Below are 18,150 nucleotides of genomic sequence, written 5' to 3' on the forward strand. Positions count from 1 at the left end.
TGGAAAGAGATACAGAAAAATTAAGGCTCCTTAGACCAAAAACTAGATTTTTTTCCCAGTGAAAGTATCTTTAATACTGTACTTCAATAAAGATAAACCAAATGCAATAAGAAAAATAAGAAACATGCTCATCATGGTAATTACTGAAGCATTAATGAGCTGCTATATGCTATGTACATACAGAATACAGCACATGGTATATTAGTATACACACCCACTACTCTAAAATCTATACTGATTTAATTTATACAGCTATATCAGACCTGCTAAACAGGTATTTTCTGGAAAAATTAAGCAAAAAATAACTTTGTGGTATCAACCAACTAATCTAAAATATCCATAGAAAGAAGATGATTTATAAAATTTAAAATAATCACCAACTTTCATTACTTAGTTCTGGGTAAATCAAAACCGTTTTTGACTCCCTATGCCATCTTTGCTTTAAAGAATATGTGAGCATTACTTATGCTTTGTAGAGATGAGTGGTAAAAAAAAAATAATCCCAAGCCTTTTTGTCCAGTGATAACAGGACAGAGAAGGTTGAGGCCAAAGCAGCTTTTACTTGACTTTTGGTGTTCCAATATAACATCAAGTGGACAGGGTCATACTTTTGTGTCTTGCAGAAAACAAAAAAGCTTGAAAGTGCTTGCTTCTTATCTAAAGGAGCTCTTTAGAACAGACTAATTTCTCATAGTTGTTCAAAAACTGGAAAAAATTGCTCAAGTCTTGCTTCTCAATAATATTCAATAGAGGCCAAAAGTATCAAATTCTTGCCTCAAGAAAACTTCCCAGGGCAGGAAACTCTTGGTCCCTGGCACAATGCACAAGCAGTGTTCACCCATCAGGATCTGCTGGCCAAATACGCTGCTACTTACAGAGCAGTGTTCTACTTGCTTATTTTTGTTGTTGTTTTTGCAAAAAGAGTAAGGAAAAGGAGCATGAAGGTGTTTCCAGCTACTCTACAATGTAAACATCTAGTGCTATAAACATAGGTGTTGTCTGTCTTTTAATAAAAATATTTCTCTCTGGGCCAGGGATTTAGCTCAGTGGTTTCGCTGCCTGCTGCCCAAGCACAAGGACCTGAGTTTGATCCCCAGTACCAAAACGAAACAAAACAAAAATATTTCTCTCCACTGTTCTCCAGGTCTTTGCCCACTTCCTAATTCATAGAAGTAATCAGATTAACTGTTGTTTTCCATCTTTCTGAGCTGTGGAAGAATAAAGGGCAAGGCATACACATGCAGGTAGCAACTGCTGCAGAGAATCAGGTCATGCTGTGGAAGGGGTCCTTTCTATTTCAATAAATTTGAAATGCATGAGGAAAAATCCAAATCCTAAACAGAATCAAGAACACCATTCTGCAAGAAAGCTGGGTCATATCTTTTCTTCACCATCATTTAAACCTGTTCCCCCACTATATAGATAGATGAGCTAAGTAGAAATATCATAGGCAGTCAGATAGGGCTAGGTCCTCCAGAGGCTCAGGATGAAGGTGAAACACACCACAACTGCACCAAGATACATCTGCTGAAAACCAGGCCTCAAGATAAAGACAAGATGACCAGACCTACATACTTCCTCAAAGAACAAACACTGAGCCTAATAAAGTCTACATAGACACCAACCACCCCGGTGGGTGACCAGAGACCTCTGGACCCTCCCCTTCCTAGGAGAAAATTTGTTCTTTCCATCCATGCTTGTTATGTGACTTGTTTCCCAACTGGACCGTGATTACCTAAGTCATTATACTTGTAAGCTTATTGTATGTTCACAGCTGTGGCCCGTGTATTTCTTCACTGGGGATTTCTGGGAGATTGAATCAACTTATACTTGAACAATACCTTATAAACATTAAATGAATGTGATTTAAAATAATTATTGCTATGTGTTCATATATACTCTGAGGTATTCCTTTGGCTACAAAAAGCATATCTTAAGCATGCAGAGTTACTTAATGAGCATTCATATACACAATCTCATCTTTCAGCAGGCCCTCAATTTTCTTCAGGGCATATTTCTCCAGTGGGAACAGAACAGCTGCTTGATGTAACTAAGAATTTACTGTGCACCACACTGAATACCGCACACTTTCTCTGATGTCTTCCTCAGTACAACCCAAATGAGAGAACAGGCTCAGAGGAGTGAGATCACTCACCAGAGCTACACATCTCCTCAGCAGTTATGAGACCCCACAGCCCCTGCACTTGATCACCAGAATGATCGCCATTTTCAACTTGTTATACTGTTCGTCTTAGAGAACAGAACTAGATGCACATTTCTAAAATCAATTAATTCTTGCAAACTACAGAAACACAATCAACAACCTAACACCTCACTCTGCCAAAAGCCAGGGTGAGTGAAGTCCACCAGACAGAGGGATGGTAGTGTCCGGTGGTGGGTGAGGGGAGTGCTGCATCAGAGTCCAGGAATCAGAGCAATAATTTTCAGGTTTTTGTTAACAAAGGAGATGTTTCTGTTCTCAGGTTTCTAGTGGCAGCAGGAGTGTACCTCCTACTGCCTCAAAATTTTTCCTAATGTTTCCTATATTCTTGCTGTAGAAGGTCAGTTCCATTTTTAAATATAAGCAGGCAGGTGGTGGGTATTGCAGCTCTGACACTGAAATTTTCTTTTTAGTATTTCTATAGTATATTCTTTTTCACTTATTTAAGAAGATGGGGGGGGGGCAGCTGGCATGTTTGCTTTTGCCTTTCATCAACAGTCTAATCCAATACAATGAAAATGGGTGGAGAAAAGAAGATCAATCTACAAGTGCTAGTTATTAGACTAACAATTATGAAACCCTTAACTAGTATTTATTTTTCAGCCTAAAGTGCTCTGGTTGAATGCTGTGATTCTTGGATTAATCACTTTCATGCACATTTGGGTTTGCACAATCTCTCAGCACTGTGTGTGTATGTGCAGGCTCACCCTCTAGCCCCACCTCCATTCCCGAAGGCTTAGAGCCCAGAGCTGACACTCGACTGCAAAAGGCCTGCTCAGTGAGTCACAAGTAGCCTGACTGAGGAGCGTGGGACTCTGGGCCCCTCCTCCATGGGCTACAAATGCCAGCTTCCTAGTCTCACCCTGTGCAGTACAGCCAACATCTGGGAAACATAAAAATTTTGGAGCTCTTGTTTGAGATATTTCCTACTGTGTTTTTGGCATATCTGAATACACTGAATTTTTAACTCATATCTCAAAATCTGTTTTTGTTGAATATTTGCCTTTTCCCCCTATGGTGGCCTTGTGAGTGACACTCTCGGACAAAAGGACTCTTTATATATTTTTATGGGATATCGCATCTGTCCTTTGCTTAGTCTTAGTACTACTTTGTCTTTTATGATACCAAAAAAGACTTATCCAAATTTACATCTCCTTAACAGCTGATCAACATCTTGGAGAGAGACAGATTAAAAAGTATAGTATATAGGATTCCATCCATTTTATTACAGAATGTTAACAAGGACAGAAATAGAAACAAGTCACCATTAATCATTCCTTCTGGCTACAAAGAAGGCTGAGGGAGATGACTGTTCTCTTTCACCAAGAGAACAGAAAGGAAGACTGGGTAAAGTGTAGCTCCACAAACCTCGTAAGTAGTTGTCATGGTGGGTTTATAGGATACATGATTGGCCCTTCGCAGCTCCTTGATAGTTTCAGCTGGCATGGACTTAGAAAACCCCAGGCCACTCCAGGTATTTGTAGGTGTTCTGACCTCCGTCACCACTGGTTTCTTTAACATAGCTTTGGAAAAGAGAATATAAAACAAATTCTTGGTATGTTTAACATATTTCTTAAAATATTGATGATGTGGATGGTTTCTTTGATATATGTGAGAAAATTATATCTGAATGCTATTTAACACAAAACAGCTAAAATATCTTCATGAAACATTGTACACAAAGAAATGGAAATGAAAAAAATGCTACATAATTTCTTAATTGATGATAATCTAGTCAACAAACTAAATTCAACCTCAACAGAATTTATGCAATTTGAAGTCAAACATTTTTGTTCTTTTCTTGAGCATCCAATTTCTCAATTCACTGTGAATACTAAAAAAACATTTCTGAGTGTACTGAAAGACAATTGAACTTTATGCCATCAGCGTGTCATATACCTTTGGTTGCTAATAGCTTCTTTTGTTCATAGTCAAATGCCTGAAAATGAAACAGAGAAAATGTCCTTATTGCCAGTCTCTTCAAATCTCCTGCCAATACTTGATGGATAGGGAACAAAGGTTTTGATTATGGCCCATGAATCTGCCTGAGACATATGCTAAGCTTTGCACCATGATGTGACAGAAATCCCATGCAAGTCTGATAAATTTAAACATGCCTTCAAAACTAATAATTAGAATAATTACTACTTCTGAGTAGACATCATGAAAGTCACAAGAGTTAGAATTTTCCCTTCAAAAAGAAGAAAAAATTCATATTTACAGTACTAAGAATAGCTAGCATACCTGGATTACTATATGCTACATTATAGTGAATAACCTATAGCACTTATGCTATACACATTACCAAAATACTGTCAGGTATCTACTCTCCTCCTTTCTATCTCAAAATTCCTTCTTCAGGTAGGTAAGCATGACCTGAAGTGGTACAATCTCAAGACAACTTAAGTTATTACAATAATTGGCATAGTCTTTGCTTTTCAAGTGAGATAACCAGAAAATGTCTAGCTTAATCTATAATAACATTAACAAATATAATAAAACTAAACTGCACTACCTTTTGTTGTACAGAACAAGGGTGGCATCATATATTCACTCCATTAACACTGAGTGAATAATTATGATGCAGTCAGCGCTGTGCAGGGGCCAAATAGGTCTTTCCAAAGTGATGCCGACACAGCTACAGCTCAAATGCCAACCTACTGCTCTGAACTCCCCAATTAAGGAACTAACTAACTGATTTAAGGGCACCTCAAAGAGCTACCAGGAAGGTTAAAAATCAATTGGCAAGAGCTCTCTGACTCTTCTACAAAGAGGTCTATACCATGGAATACACAGTGTCCATGTAATTTATGGTCTGTAATTGGACACTTCTGAGAGTAAAATGTGCTGTGACTAATAATTAGGCTAAGATGATAAAAGCAAACAGAGGTTGTCCCAGATGAACTCCCACAGAGGTGTCATACTGAAAAATATGACAGTAAATCCGGAGATTTAGATTTTTAGATAGCAGTGTTCATGTTTTTTTAAATCCTAGGTCTAAAATGTCATTGAAACTTAAAAGTCAACTTTTAATTATCAATGCTCAAGGGCCAAATGTAGTGAAAAAATCTAAATTCACCTGTTCAATAAGTATGTATTGAGTGCCTATTGGTTAGAAAACTGCTGAGCTCTGTGAAAGAATAAGATAGTGAATCAAAAACAATCTATATTCTCAATGACTTACAGTTTAAGGAGGACTACAGAAGAAAAATAACTAAAATAGACTAGGAAGTGAGGTAAGTGTGATAAGAGTTAAGAGATACAGCAACTAAGAGACAGATCCCATTTTCTGTCACAAAAGTCAAGGAAATCAATCTGTCTTCAGTGAATGCTCTGTGACTATTATCATTGATTTTTCAGTGATTTTAGGAGTCAGCTATTCTCTAAGGGCATTAGCATATCTATGTTACTTAAGTTCAAACAATATCATCAAGAACATTCTCATCCTGAAAGAAAGACGTATAAAATTGGTTCACTGAAAACAAATATCTGATAGAAAAGAAGAACCACAAGAGAACAAAATCCACATGGAATCTATGGGGATCTGACAGTTCTTAAATCAGAAAATTTTAATTTATATCAACTGAAAATAAACCCACCAGACTAAATGATGTAAATGCCTTTTAAATACTATTACATTATAAAGGCCATGATTTTAATTTAACAAATCACTTGAAAACTCATGAAAACATTCAGATAAAAATGATTAAAAAAAAGACAAGAAAGATTGAATTACAGTTCACACTGGAATAACAACAGTACAACTTAGCTCCACAAATTAATTTCTTTGACATATCTATGACAGAGTTTTTTGTTTTTAAGATTTTGTGAAAAAATTTTCCTCATTTTTGGTAGTAGGGGGATGAGGAAGATAAATCCCTTACTATCAATTAGGTAAGTCTATCCAGGACTCTGGTCCTGCAAATTAAAATATTTATAAGAATCTCTAAAAGCACAAAATTCCTATCTTCCATACTATGATCTATGTGAAAATCAGATTTCTGTATTTCATGATTAGTAATTTAGAGTAATTAACTTAAGATTTCAAAAATAGATGTATAGGCCCTGTTGAGGAAGGTGTTTAAAATCATCATAAAAATCTGTGAACCAACACAAGCATCAATAATATTCAGCATCTACTTCCAAAAAATGAAAACTTTACATTAATTTTCATAATGAACTCAAAATGGCAACAAATTTATCTTCTCTCTTTCACAGACAGAATAATATTACATCTATTTATCCAAGATGATGTCATGAGGGAGTAACACTTAGGAATATAGTGTCATATTTATCTAAAATTTTTTCAAGTAAACAGATGAATGTTATCTGCATAACACAAAGTGACACAAATCACTTTATACCACTTTTAGCATTTTATTTTTAAAAATTCAACCCACTTAGGATTAAACCCTACATTTCATTTTTAACATCTGTAGCAAAAGCAATTCTTGACTACTTTATATGGATATAAATTTCATTTTGACCAGAGCCCTGAAGGAAAAGCTCATTTCTATACTACTGCTAAACACCCCCTGAATTCTTGACACCCTAATCCCAGTTTTCCTGTTGAATGGCTTTCCTGTTTTATTTCAGTTACCTGCATGTTGACATATGATGGTCGTGAGCCAAGCCGGGCCCTTTCAGAGTTTTGCTGGGCAGCTGCAGCCCTCTCTGCAGCACGTTCACTCCCTGGAGCCTTCTTGTCAGCCAAAGGGCTTTCTACAGCACTCAGTTCAGGGTCTGAGAGCAACCTGTCAGTGCTGCTGTGAAACAGAGATCAGAATTTAACATTCTACTATATATACAAATGTACTGAATATTTCTTCTGTGTCACATTTACTTTGCATGCTCACCAACATGAACTACTTACATGTCTTATCTCATTTAGTCTTCACAGCTGAACTATGACAAAGATACTATTGTCTTCCCCACTGACAGATGAGGAAAGCACCCTGTCCAAGGCCAACGTCTAATGTAAGTGGTGCAGCTGGAATTTAAACTCAGGCACTCTGAATCCAGGACCAGTGTTGGAAATCATTTCATGATATACACTTATACACAATAGACAGAATATTTTACATACAGTATAGAAATAATAGATGTCTAGATAAGATTTCTAATTTTTACACATAAATGAGATACCAACGATTTGTGTTTCTCATAGTGAGCAGCATACCTGAATTATAACCCATAATGTATGCAGGACACATGCACTTCAAGTTCAAATCCAATTGTGCCATTAGGCTCAAATATAATAGGGGATATATAGTATCAAAGAGCTGATTTATTCATTTGTTCACAGCTGTATTCATTCAACTATTCAGTTGCTGTGCCAGAGGAATTTAAAAGAATTTAGAAAGGACAATGGGAATACACAAGTCCAAACAATGAACTTTGCTTGACAAAAGTTGGCAGAGGCTTCACAGAGGAGATGTGAACAGGGAATTAAGGGCCATCACAAGTGCACTGGTGCCAAAGGCCAGGAGAACAGCAGCTGGAGAGAAGAGCATAAGGAGAGGAATCAGTCAATCCAGGTCCTGACCAGATCAGATTTAAGTTTCAAAAAATTACTAGAGGGGAAAAAAAAGGAGAGATGAAGCTGAAGAGAGCCTCATGGCAGGACACCACTCTGCAGGCCGCAGCTCCATCCAGATGAGAGACAGATGAAACTCTAGAATAAGCTCAAGGATGAAAGAAAAGAGTGTAGTTTCAATTGGTTCAACAGATAGAAAAAAAGCAGAGGCATGTCTCTCATTTGTACTACAGAAATGTTAATTTTGGGTATCAACGCCATGTGAAGAAAAACAGATAAAGCAAACTGAACAAGAGCAAAATTTATAAAGCAAACTGTATTTAGTTTAAAAGAGGAAATACTATATATACTAATCTTTGCATAAAGATATTCTGTAAGGATACATAGAGAGTACTAACAGAGTAGAGGAAATCAAATGGATGGGTTGGACAGAAGCAAAACCTTTCACCATGGAGCAAAAGAAAGGAATTAGATGGAAGAAGGAAAAAGAGTAAGGACAATAAAAAACTGTGACTGTGCTATGGTAAAGGAGTTATATCTAATAAAATGCATGCATTTATACTCAATGTAATTTGAGGTAAATAAAAGCATGATACTGTCAAGCATTTATTAAATGTTTGCAATTAGCTACCTTGGAAAAAAGGGAGCCACAGTTTAAGAAAAATTCAAAGTCAACTGAAGCCGAGTCCACAGTGGGAAAATTTCTAACAGCAGAAATCAGAAAATAAAATTGCCCTTGCTAATAACCAAAGAGAAGAGAGAATGTTAATTTCAGAGCAATACAAATGGTTTAGAGGATACAGATACAATAAACTCAACAAACTAAATGGGGGGAGATTATAAAAAGTATAGGCAAGGGTGAAAAATCACCAGATATAATTCCTTTAAAAAAAAAAAAAAAGATAATCATGAAGAGAAGTGTTTTTGAAAAGCCCACAGATGAGCTCTAACTTGCCTTGAGCTAAAGAGTACTAACTGAATTTAAAACAAATTTTCCCTGCTATATATTTCCTTTTAAATAATCAAGAGCTTTTAGGATTAAAATACATACTGTAAGTGAGAGTTTTTTGTGCCTTGCAATAGTTCTACTGTCTGCCTCTTGGCACAGGAAACTTTGGAAGGACCCATCATCTGTTTCAAGTCACCAGCATTTCCAGAATGGGAAGGACTTCGAGGCATGCCTACTTCAACAAAAGCATCATTACAACCTGCAAGGGAGAAGAAAATGGGGGGGGGGGATATAAACAACACACCTTGCAGTTGACAATTATCTGTAATGGAAGACAACAACAACAACAACAAAGAAAAATAGAACCCAACTCTACAGAGACATTATTAGACTGACCCAAGAATAACAGCTTTTAGCTGCAAAGAGGACACCTCAACAAATGCGGGCCAAAACAAAACTCAATTTGAAGAGAAGATCCTCTATTTTTTAATAATGAAGAATGTCAGGGGTAAAGAAATCATTAAAAAAATCTATATTGGGGTGAAAGAATATATACAAGACAGAATAAGTGTATATATATGAATGTCCAGTGTGATGGGAAAGTACTGTTTTATGGAAACTGCTTTTTAATTTTTCACATTTTTGGAATTTCATTCAAGATACTGTCTTTCCACATAGTTGAGGTAGGATGAGCCATATTTAGTTAGCAAAACCAACTCAATATCCCCAGGCAGACTCTCCACAACCCCCTTATCCAAGTAACAAATCAGACTGACATTCAGGAGGAAATTTATAGTTCCTGACCTTCTGCAGGGCTTGATTTAGAAGCCTGCTCTGTCCCAGTTGTCTGGATGGATGGATCACCATGATTTGCACTTAGCATTTTTTCTCCAAGTGATGTAGTGGATATTGCACCATATTTTATATTTGGAGTCTAAAATAATAGAAAATAACATACAGCTATGGTCATAATTTTATGATTTAAAATTTCCGGTAAAAACTAAAACATGTTACAAATGGCTTATCTTTCAACAATAGCACGGATCAGAGGGGCATTACCTGTGAGTGTCCATTTAAAGAAGCAGAGATTTTTTTGCCTTCTGTCTGTATACTGTTGATGTGGACATCAACAGGAGTCAAACCAGGAGGGGGAGATGGTGCTGTGTGCCCATAGGTGGGCACTCCAGACAACAAAATATTGGTTAATGTGGCTTGGGCAGTAGATGGAATCATAAGGTGTGGAATAGCAGAAAAACCTATGGAAACAGTTCATGAAGACAGATATTAGGAACATCTTAGCAGTAACATCTTATTATTAATGACAATAAAAGCATCAGTTTTGGGGCTGCAAATTCAGAAGAAAATTTAGTTTTGGTATCTCTGTGTAACAGGTTTAACATTACTATAACAACATAAAGAATATTTAATGAAAGCCCCTCGGTGTACAGATGAAGAAATGAGCTACATTTAGCCTGAGCACATGACTACCAAGCAAGAAGGTCTAAGCAGAGCGTACGTTTGATTACCAGGTCTATAACCTTCATGTGCCTCCCGGGGAATTTCTGTTAGGTGGGAGTATGCTTTCAACCAAAATTTTTCCCTAAGGAAATCGAATCATTTGTAAATTTTATTTAAAAAAACAGCAACATCTAAGAATACATACCTTTGATTCTACTTAAATGATACTGACCTGTGGCACTTGAAGTATTAGCTAGTGGTGGTGCCCATAAAGTGGGGCTAGGGGTGCCAGAACTTGGACTTTGCAAAGGACTGACTGAGCTATTCAGAGCGTTCAAGAGTGAGTTTGGGGTTGTTGACGTGTTCAGCGATAAGGTGGTGGGCCCCAGGAGACCTGCAGTAAAGGAATGTAAAGTCAGTACACACAACTCAAGATTTAAAAAAAAGTAGCACCAATCATGCCACTTGGAATGCATATCAATCTAATCTGGTATTTTCTAATCATAAAATATGGATGACAAGTTTTCTTTCAAAAATTCAAATGAAACATTGCTTTATACAACTCCAACACAGGAAGTGGCTTACCCACAAACAGATGCTATCTGAAAAGGAAAGACAGATGTGCCCAACCCAGGACAGCAGTCAGGGTCACTGAGCACCACCAGGTACTCTGCATTCCCATCAACCAGCCAAATGGCCAAATTCTGCTCAAGTCAACACTCATTTTTATTTTCCTGCCTAACTTGTCATGTGCTTCCAAACAAATGCTTTTCAAACTGCTCCCATTTGGCGGTGAATAGGGAACAATTCCCTGCTATAGAGTGGATTTCATATGGTACCTTTGTGGATAGGCCAAACTACCAGAAATCGTTTTTATATGTCAGAAGCTATATGTGAATTATTTTGGCTCCATCCCAATAATGAAACTTCCCTCAGAAAAATACTTTCTTTTTGTTTCCTGCTGGAAGAATTCAATGCTTGATTTAAATAATGAAATTATCCTTTAGATATTTAAATATATTCTAAAATAAAATGTGCATTTGTATACATGTTTCCAGGAATACTCATAAAACATTCAGTATTACAGTGTAGGTACAGCTATGGAAACATTTTTAAAATTCAGTAACTCTGCATCTTTGCTCATGTTTTTCTCACTTGTGCAAGACAAACTAGGCTTTTGCTAAGTTACCTGGTTGGCATCTCCTGGCTCATAGGCACTACTATCTTATTATGACCCTCTTCAGGTTTGTGGGAAGGAAAACTTTGGTAGATTAGGGACCAAGAAAAAAATCCTTCTTTATTGAAACAGGGTCCAGGAATGGCTATTTGGAGTCTTAATCATACTATAATCATAGTACATTTTGAAAAGCAAAAACAGGTATTAGAAAAAATAAATTTTAAAGAATGCTCTAAGTATTTTTTTTGGTCTCAACTCAGCACTGAATGAGAAAGAGTGATTTCCCTGGATTACTGCATGTGCTTTTTACATAAAGGTAGCTGAGAAATGTTTAAGAAAGTGGTGAACCTAGTCTAATGTAATGGAGCAGCTAACTCCAGCCTGTGAAGTGGAAAACTACAGATGAGGCTGTAGGCATCATTGTGACTAACGGTGGCTCGCCCTGCTTTCTTAACAAACGTGAAATCGTTCCTTCATTTTTCTGTTCCTTGCTTTAGATATGAATATAGGTTCATCTGCTTTCCTTGGTGGCCACAGGGGGTTGCTTTGTGTCTGGGCTTGGCAGGCCTAAATGCTGGGGGTGCGTTCTGATTGTTTTCCCTCTTCCTCTCCCCACCCTTCATACAGATTTGCAATTACTGTTTGAAAGGAAACTGGATAATCTTTATCTCTAGGGACTGATGGCAATATTGCAAATGCAAGAGAGAACAAACACATAAATTATAGTCAGCCTGCTCACTTCAACCTCAATGGCATTCTTAATTTAGAAGAACAAACACAGCCAATGAAAATAAAACAGTCAGACCTTGATTATTTATGCCAACACAGGAAGAATCTGGGTAACCAAAATCCACAGAGCTTAACAAAAGAAAAAAAAAACAGAATAGATAGATTCAAATTTTGTTGCTTTTTACCTGATTTTAGGGTTTGGAGAAGAAAACAAACAGCATTAAAATGTAGACCCAAATGGTAGAAAGAAAGGTAATAGGGTACCAGATAAGAATCCCCAGTGACTGAGAAGCACTGTAATAATAAATGTTATACCTAGTCCAGTGAGTCCGAGGCCTGCAGAAGCTAAGATATCCAGGCTGGGACATGCCAGGCCGGCAGGGCATGATGCTGGGGTTGGACTGGTTGCTATGGTAACCCCACTGCTTTCAAGTCCGAGGAGACATTTCCTTGCTTCATACATATTTAAGGCATTTCGCTCAACACTTTTCACAATCACAGACTATGAAAACACATAATGGGAAAAAAAAAGTGACATGCGAGTAGTCCACAATGAATGGGGGGAAGAGGTGGGTGGAAATGAAAATGCTAATAAGAATGCCACTCGGGAGATATTAATGCTGCTTTAAAATAAGCTGCAAATTCTAACCACTCATTTCTTAAATTTACTCCTGGTAAAACTGTAAAATGTTAGTCACCATTTATTACATGTGTCTTGTGTTCCATGCACTGACACACTAAAACCTTATGGAATGGGAGTCATTATTCATATTCAGGAAGCTAAGAGATTTAATCAAGGTTATAACACACCTGTAGGAAGGAAGAAGAGGACCAGAACTCAGGTCTCTCTCCACAGCTCTTGTCTTTACTTTTAAACCCTCCCCCCATCTCACCTCTGTGAACCAAATCAAACGTGTTATCATTATACAGATGACATAGTAACAGTCACTTATGTTTGACATTTATGGTCTATGAGCTAACTAATAGACCTTAAGGTACTACTATTTCTCACTGATGGCACAGCTAAAACAAAGCTTACAGTAAAAAAGAGAATATGAATAATAAACCTTTATCCCTTCAATGCACTCATATAGTAAACTGAACACAGGAACATAAGGGAATAAGCCTCCAATGGATAGTAAAAAAAAACTGTGTGCTGAGAAACCAGTTAAAGGGGTAGTCAGAATCAGGCCAGCTAGGCATAATTAAGTGGCCCAGCAATGCTGCATGGGTTTGGACTTCATATCTAAAATTTGTTCCTGACATCTACTATTTCCTACTGAATTAGTTTTCTTGTCCTTGTCTATTTTTATATGGATAAATACTCAAATATCCCTTCTGTCTTCATCATTTAATCCTGGTGACTATAGATTAGCCAAGCATAAAGCTTCACGATACATTCTTCTCTCTAACTTTAAACTCATTATATATCAAGTTCATTAGAATCAGGACTTTCTTTCCTTTAGAAGGTTTGTTTTTTCTTCAGGTGGATAGTAAATATCACATTATTCACACATATACAATATTATATATAATACATAAGCCATTACATAGGATATGTAACAGGTTTATTGTTCAGAAATTTAAAACATGGAAGCCACAACTGTTTTGTGTTTTATCTTACCACAGTACATTAGAGATTTCAACTTGGTTCAGGAATTTTTTTCTCCTAAAGTTTCCATAAACATAACACAGCTACATTTTATAAATTCTTTTATCTTGAAATGTTTTTTTAAACATAGAAAACCAAGGTTAATATACCATCTATGTATTTATACCTGGAATAAGGGCTGATTTTTAGGTTTTGAGTTTTGCTAAAGAAATTGAGCATGCCCCTTGTTTATTTCCTTCCATCAATTTCCCCCCCTTGGATTTTGTGTGCACCCTTCCAGACAGGCTTTATATATGCACATAAATGCTACCATTTAGTAGATGCTATCATGCGGCTGCATTTTTCCATTCAGCATCATCTTGCTGTTTCACTCCTGGTGGAAAGGTGTCTTCAGTGTGTCTAACTAGAAGCAGAATGGTGCAAGTAGGGGATCAATATTCTCAGTGTAATCAGATGGTCCCAAGTTGCTCTTCAAAGTGGCTATGCTGATTTTTGTAATATTAATTTGAGAACATTGCTCTTACCTCACATTCTCACTAGCACTTCATATCAGATTTATACCACTAAAATTTTACTACACACGTAATTATTGAAATTTTGTAACATCTTGGAGGAGAGGTTCAAAGAAGGCATTGAAGTCTTTCTTAAAAAAAATGGGCACCTGTTCTTTAAATCCTAAGGCGACCTCAGTGGCTGGGATATAGTAAATACTTTAAATATAGTTTTGACTGCACTGGATATGTATATACACACATACACGTACACACATAACACACAAGTTAACTTTATCAACTCATTGGTAACCAAAAAAAGCTTAAAGCTACCAGATTGCAAATTAAGGAAAAAAAGTTTTCTGTCTTTTGCACGTATCTATAGAAAAATGAGTTACAAAAAAGACCCTAAAACCAACAAATATATAAAGAAAATGATAATGGATGCTGTTACAAATGTATATTGATATAATTAAATATATAATGACATTATATATTAGAGTATTAGGCTACGTACATGCAAATACACACATATACAAAATAAAACTGCACCGAATATGACACGATACATAACTCTCTGGGTCCAGACTCTGAACCAACCTTGCTTGGCTGTTTTGGCTTTGGTTTAATACTGATGAAGACATCCAGCTGTTCCATCAACTGAGCAATGAACTGTGGATCTACTTCAATTTCTTCCTTCATATCAAACATCAACACAAGAGGAAGACAACCCTAGAAAAAGTGACATTAGAACATATAGGATTTAATCATTTCAATACCTGGTAATTGAACATATTTATAAATAATGCAGTATTTTACAGATTTAAAGAGCAAAACAAAGTATTAAAGCTAAGTTTTATACCTTCACATAGCTTGAAGGGCTGCTGTAGAAATAATGTTGAAGTAGAAATTATATATCTTAAATTTCTGGTTTGGGACCTGTATATTTTTACTCACTCTCTGCCTTGGAAAAGTCTTTAATTCTTTGACTTCAGTTTTATTGGTGATTGTAGAAATGAGATTCTCAAGCACACCAACGACAACAGTATTGTGCTCTTGCTCAAAGACTTGCATTTAAAGCGCATTTTGTAAAAAAAAATCCCCATTTTGGCCCAGCCTTGCTTGTCCCACACATATCTGTATGTCGGTAAGCCTGCATATTCTCCCAGGCCAGTGCAGTTTTTCACTATCTTTTAAAGGGATCCTATTCTTGTCTCAGTTTATCAGAGGCTTTCTCACCAACCCAAGTCCCATTTCGCTTCTGATACAGCTCAAGCTATAACTCTTTCCAGAAGTGAACTGTTGCTACTGTCCTTTCCTTTGCCTACCTCTCTTGTTAGCACTGCAGACAGAGTTTAGGTAGATTTTTTTTCCTCTGATGCTTTCTTCCTGCCCCTAATCTGAGTACAGGAAAAACATAACATACGCTTTTCTGATGTGCAGGATCCTACTCAGGCGTATGTTAGCCACTGGTTGTTTGAGTTCATACACATCTATGAGGAGAAGTTAATGTTAAGCATATTAAAATAAAATATAATGTGCCATTTCACTTGTGGATAAAAGTAATTTTTCTAGAGACAGTATTATATGAAAAGGTGATTAGAATATAGGAAAAGCCTTTTAATATATCCCTTCTTTATTTCAATATTGTATAATATTATGTCTCATCTGTATTTTTGACAGGTGTGTTCATATTACGAATGTAAATCCATAACTGGTTAGAATGCTGAAAAAAGTTTACTCAAACTTACTAAAAAATTACATCTAAAGAACTTATGAAAATATGAAGTTATTCTAACAATTCATAGACATGTATATGCTACCTGACTGGTAGTATACTAGAAAAAGCCTGATAAACTTGCCCCAAAAAGAAAATATTCACCAAAAATAAATTTTTAAAATCATATTATAATCCTTCATGATTAGGGAACAAGTTTTCATCTGTCAGAATGGAATCAACAATAGAAATTTGGATTTTCTGAAAGTTTCTCCAAAATGAATTCTACAAGTTAATAATAGCAAAGGTCACACTGCATGCTGACTTAAATGTCACTAAAGGTTGAGCACTGAACAAGAGAACACAGTGGTGTTTTTAATAAGAATATCTGTAAGCCCAGCAATATGCTCATCCATTTTGTTACTATATGTCACATATATACTATATACTATATACTACACATATACTATATACTACACATATACTATATACTACACATTGGGATTTTAATTGAACATAGGAAGGAAAAGACTATTATAACTCAGAAGCAGCACTGAACTATAAATCTTTTTTTCAATAGGTAATACACATACTTATGGCTTAAATTGTATTAATTTAATTAAATCAGAAGTTTATGAAATACATAAATATTTTAGGCCACCAAAAGATACCTTTGAAGATGAAATTTAATCAGTATCTATACTTTTTTGTTTAAATAGAAACTTTTTACTAAGTGCAAATTGCACATTAGTACAACGTATCTTATAAAAAATAAGAATTACTTTCAGGGCCGAGGATTTAGCTCAGTGATTTCACCGCCTGCTGCACAAGCACAAGGACCTGAGTTTTATCCCTGATACCAAAAAAGAATTACTTTCAATCTATGCCACAGGACACAGTCAATTAATTCACTGTAACCTCTTCTGTTTTTAGTCTAAATTTAAAAATACTCCAAGATATTAAACCTGTTGACACATTATGAACTTTATTCTTCTAGTTTACTTCCTTTTACCAACAAACTTTCCTATTAGATGAGACTTCCAAAGTACTTTCTTAAATATGTTAGTATAGTGATTACCACAATGCATAATGTATTCAAAGAAGTTTGATAAAAAGTCTTAACATGGGCCGGGGATTTAGCCCAGTGGTTCCACCACCTGCCTCGCAAGTACACAGTCCTGAGTTCGAGCCCCAGTACCAAAAAAAAATTATAACACTAATTTCAATAACCTTACCATGAGATATTGCCTTGCAAGACAGACAGACTCTATGGTGCCCTGGAGGTAGACCGTGGATTTCTTCTGTGGGTTACTGGGATCGGGAAAGTGGATCTGAGCACCTGTTCTCTGCATGATATGCTTGATGTTGCTCCCATTTCGTCCCATCATAAAGAGATGATGCTGAGTTGCTATGTCCAGCTGCGTGCTCACAGGAATAGCTGATGCTAAGCTCCCAGCAAGATGTTCTAACAACATGGCCGTTCCTTCCTAACCAAAAAGGGTGGGAGGGAAATAGTCCTATAAAATACAACTGTCCATATCTAGGCAGAGTCTACCATACTTCTAACAGCTATGGAAAAATACAGAATATTCTACAAACCCAAACAACATGAAAGGAAATTAGAAAATAAAACAAATTAGTCTAAGCATACAATTAAGAATACAAGAACACAATTAATAATACAATTAATACAATTAAGAATACAATTTCCATGATTTGTACACTTAGTATATGTGCTGCCGAAGCAAGCACGATTTGTACACTTAGGATGTTAGGAACTATTTGGGTCACTTACCTTCACAGCACTAGTGTTATTCTGAGACCCTCGTACTATGACAGTAGCACCATACATTCGGGAACGCTGTTTAAATGACACTGAAATGTTGTACATCTGGGATATGTGCTGAATAGAGGGGGAACTAGGATCGGGAACTGGTTGAAGAATTCCAGCAATTGGTAACTCAAACATCAGCACCAAAGGAAGCAGTTCCTAAAACAAAATTATAAGAACCCCAAACAGATCATTAAAGCATTGTAAATTTAGAGATGTGTATAATTCATCTGCTCTTTTCTGAAGATGGATTTACAGCACAAATTGCTTTTATGGTAAACTTAAGCTTAAGTAGACCATGTAAAGTATTTTTAAACAGGAGGATTTTGGGAAATTTGAGTGCTCAGACTCACACTGTTTGTGGCATTTTTCCTCAATCTGCTATTTGACCATTTAAAAATCATCAGAAAAACTGAGTCAGATGAAATC

The 18,150-nt window shown here is 36.3% G+C and overlaps 1 protein-coding gene across 12 annotated transcripts in view; it reads right to left on the bottom strand.

Annotated features, from left to right (window-relative positions):
- Bicc1 (BicC family RNA binding protein 1) overlaps window positions 1-18,150 on the bottom strand; it is a 320,644-nt gene that overhangs the window by 18,101 nt on the left and 284,393 nt on the right. For 11 of the 12 annotated variants that reach the window (XM_087184822.1, XM_087184824.1, XM_087184830.1 and 8 more), the window contains 11 exons: window positions 17,686-17,880; window positions 17,126-17,377; window positions 14,774-14,905; window positions 12,386-12,572; window positions 10,397-10,558; window positions 9,766-9,962; window positions 9,511-9,640; window positions 8,809-8,965; window positions 6,822-6,987; window positions 4,121-4,160; window positions 3,590-3,744 (listed from right to left, as the gene is read on the bottom strand). In XM_087184822.1, the coding sequence (XP_087040948.1) occupies window positions 3,590-3,744; window positions 4,121-4,160; window positions 6,822-6,987; window positions 8,809-8,965; window positions 9,511-9,640; window positions 9,766-9,962; window positions 10,397-10,558; window positions 12,386-12,572; window positions 14,774-14,905; window positions 17,126-17,377; window positions 17,686-17,880 (1,773 nt within the window). The remainder of the gene's footprint in view (window positions 1-3,589; window positions 3,745-4,120; window positions 4,161-6,821; window positions 6,988-8,808; window positions 8,966-9,510; window positions 9,641-9,765; window positions 9,963-10,396; window positions 10,559-12,385; window positions 12,573-14,773; window positions 14,906-17,125; window positions 17,378-17,685; window positions 17,881-18,150) is intronic. The other variant, XM_087184823.1, reaches the window with a different exon arrangement.

Source organism: Heterocephalus glaber, unplaced genomic scaffold, assembly GCF_053883595.1.
Source record: "Heterocephalus glaber isolate CG9 unplaced genomic scaffold, H.glaber_assembly_v1.0 deba00001497, whole genome shotgun sequence".
NCBI lineage: Eukaryota > Metazoa > Chordata > Mammalia > Rodentia > Bathyergidae > Heterocephalus > Heterocephalus glaber.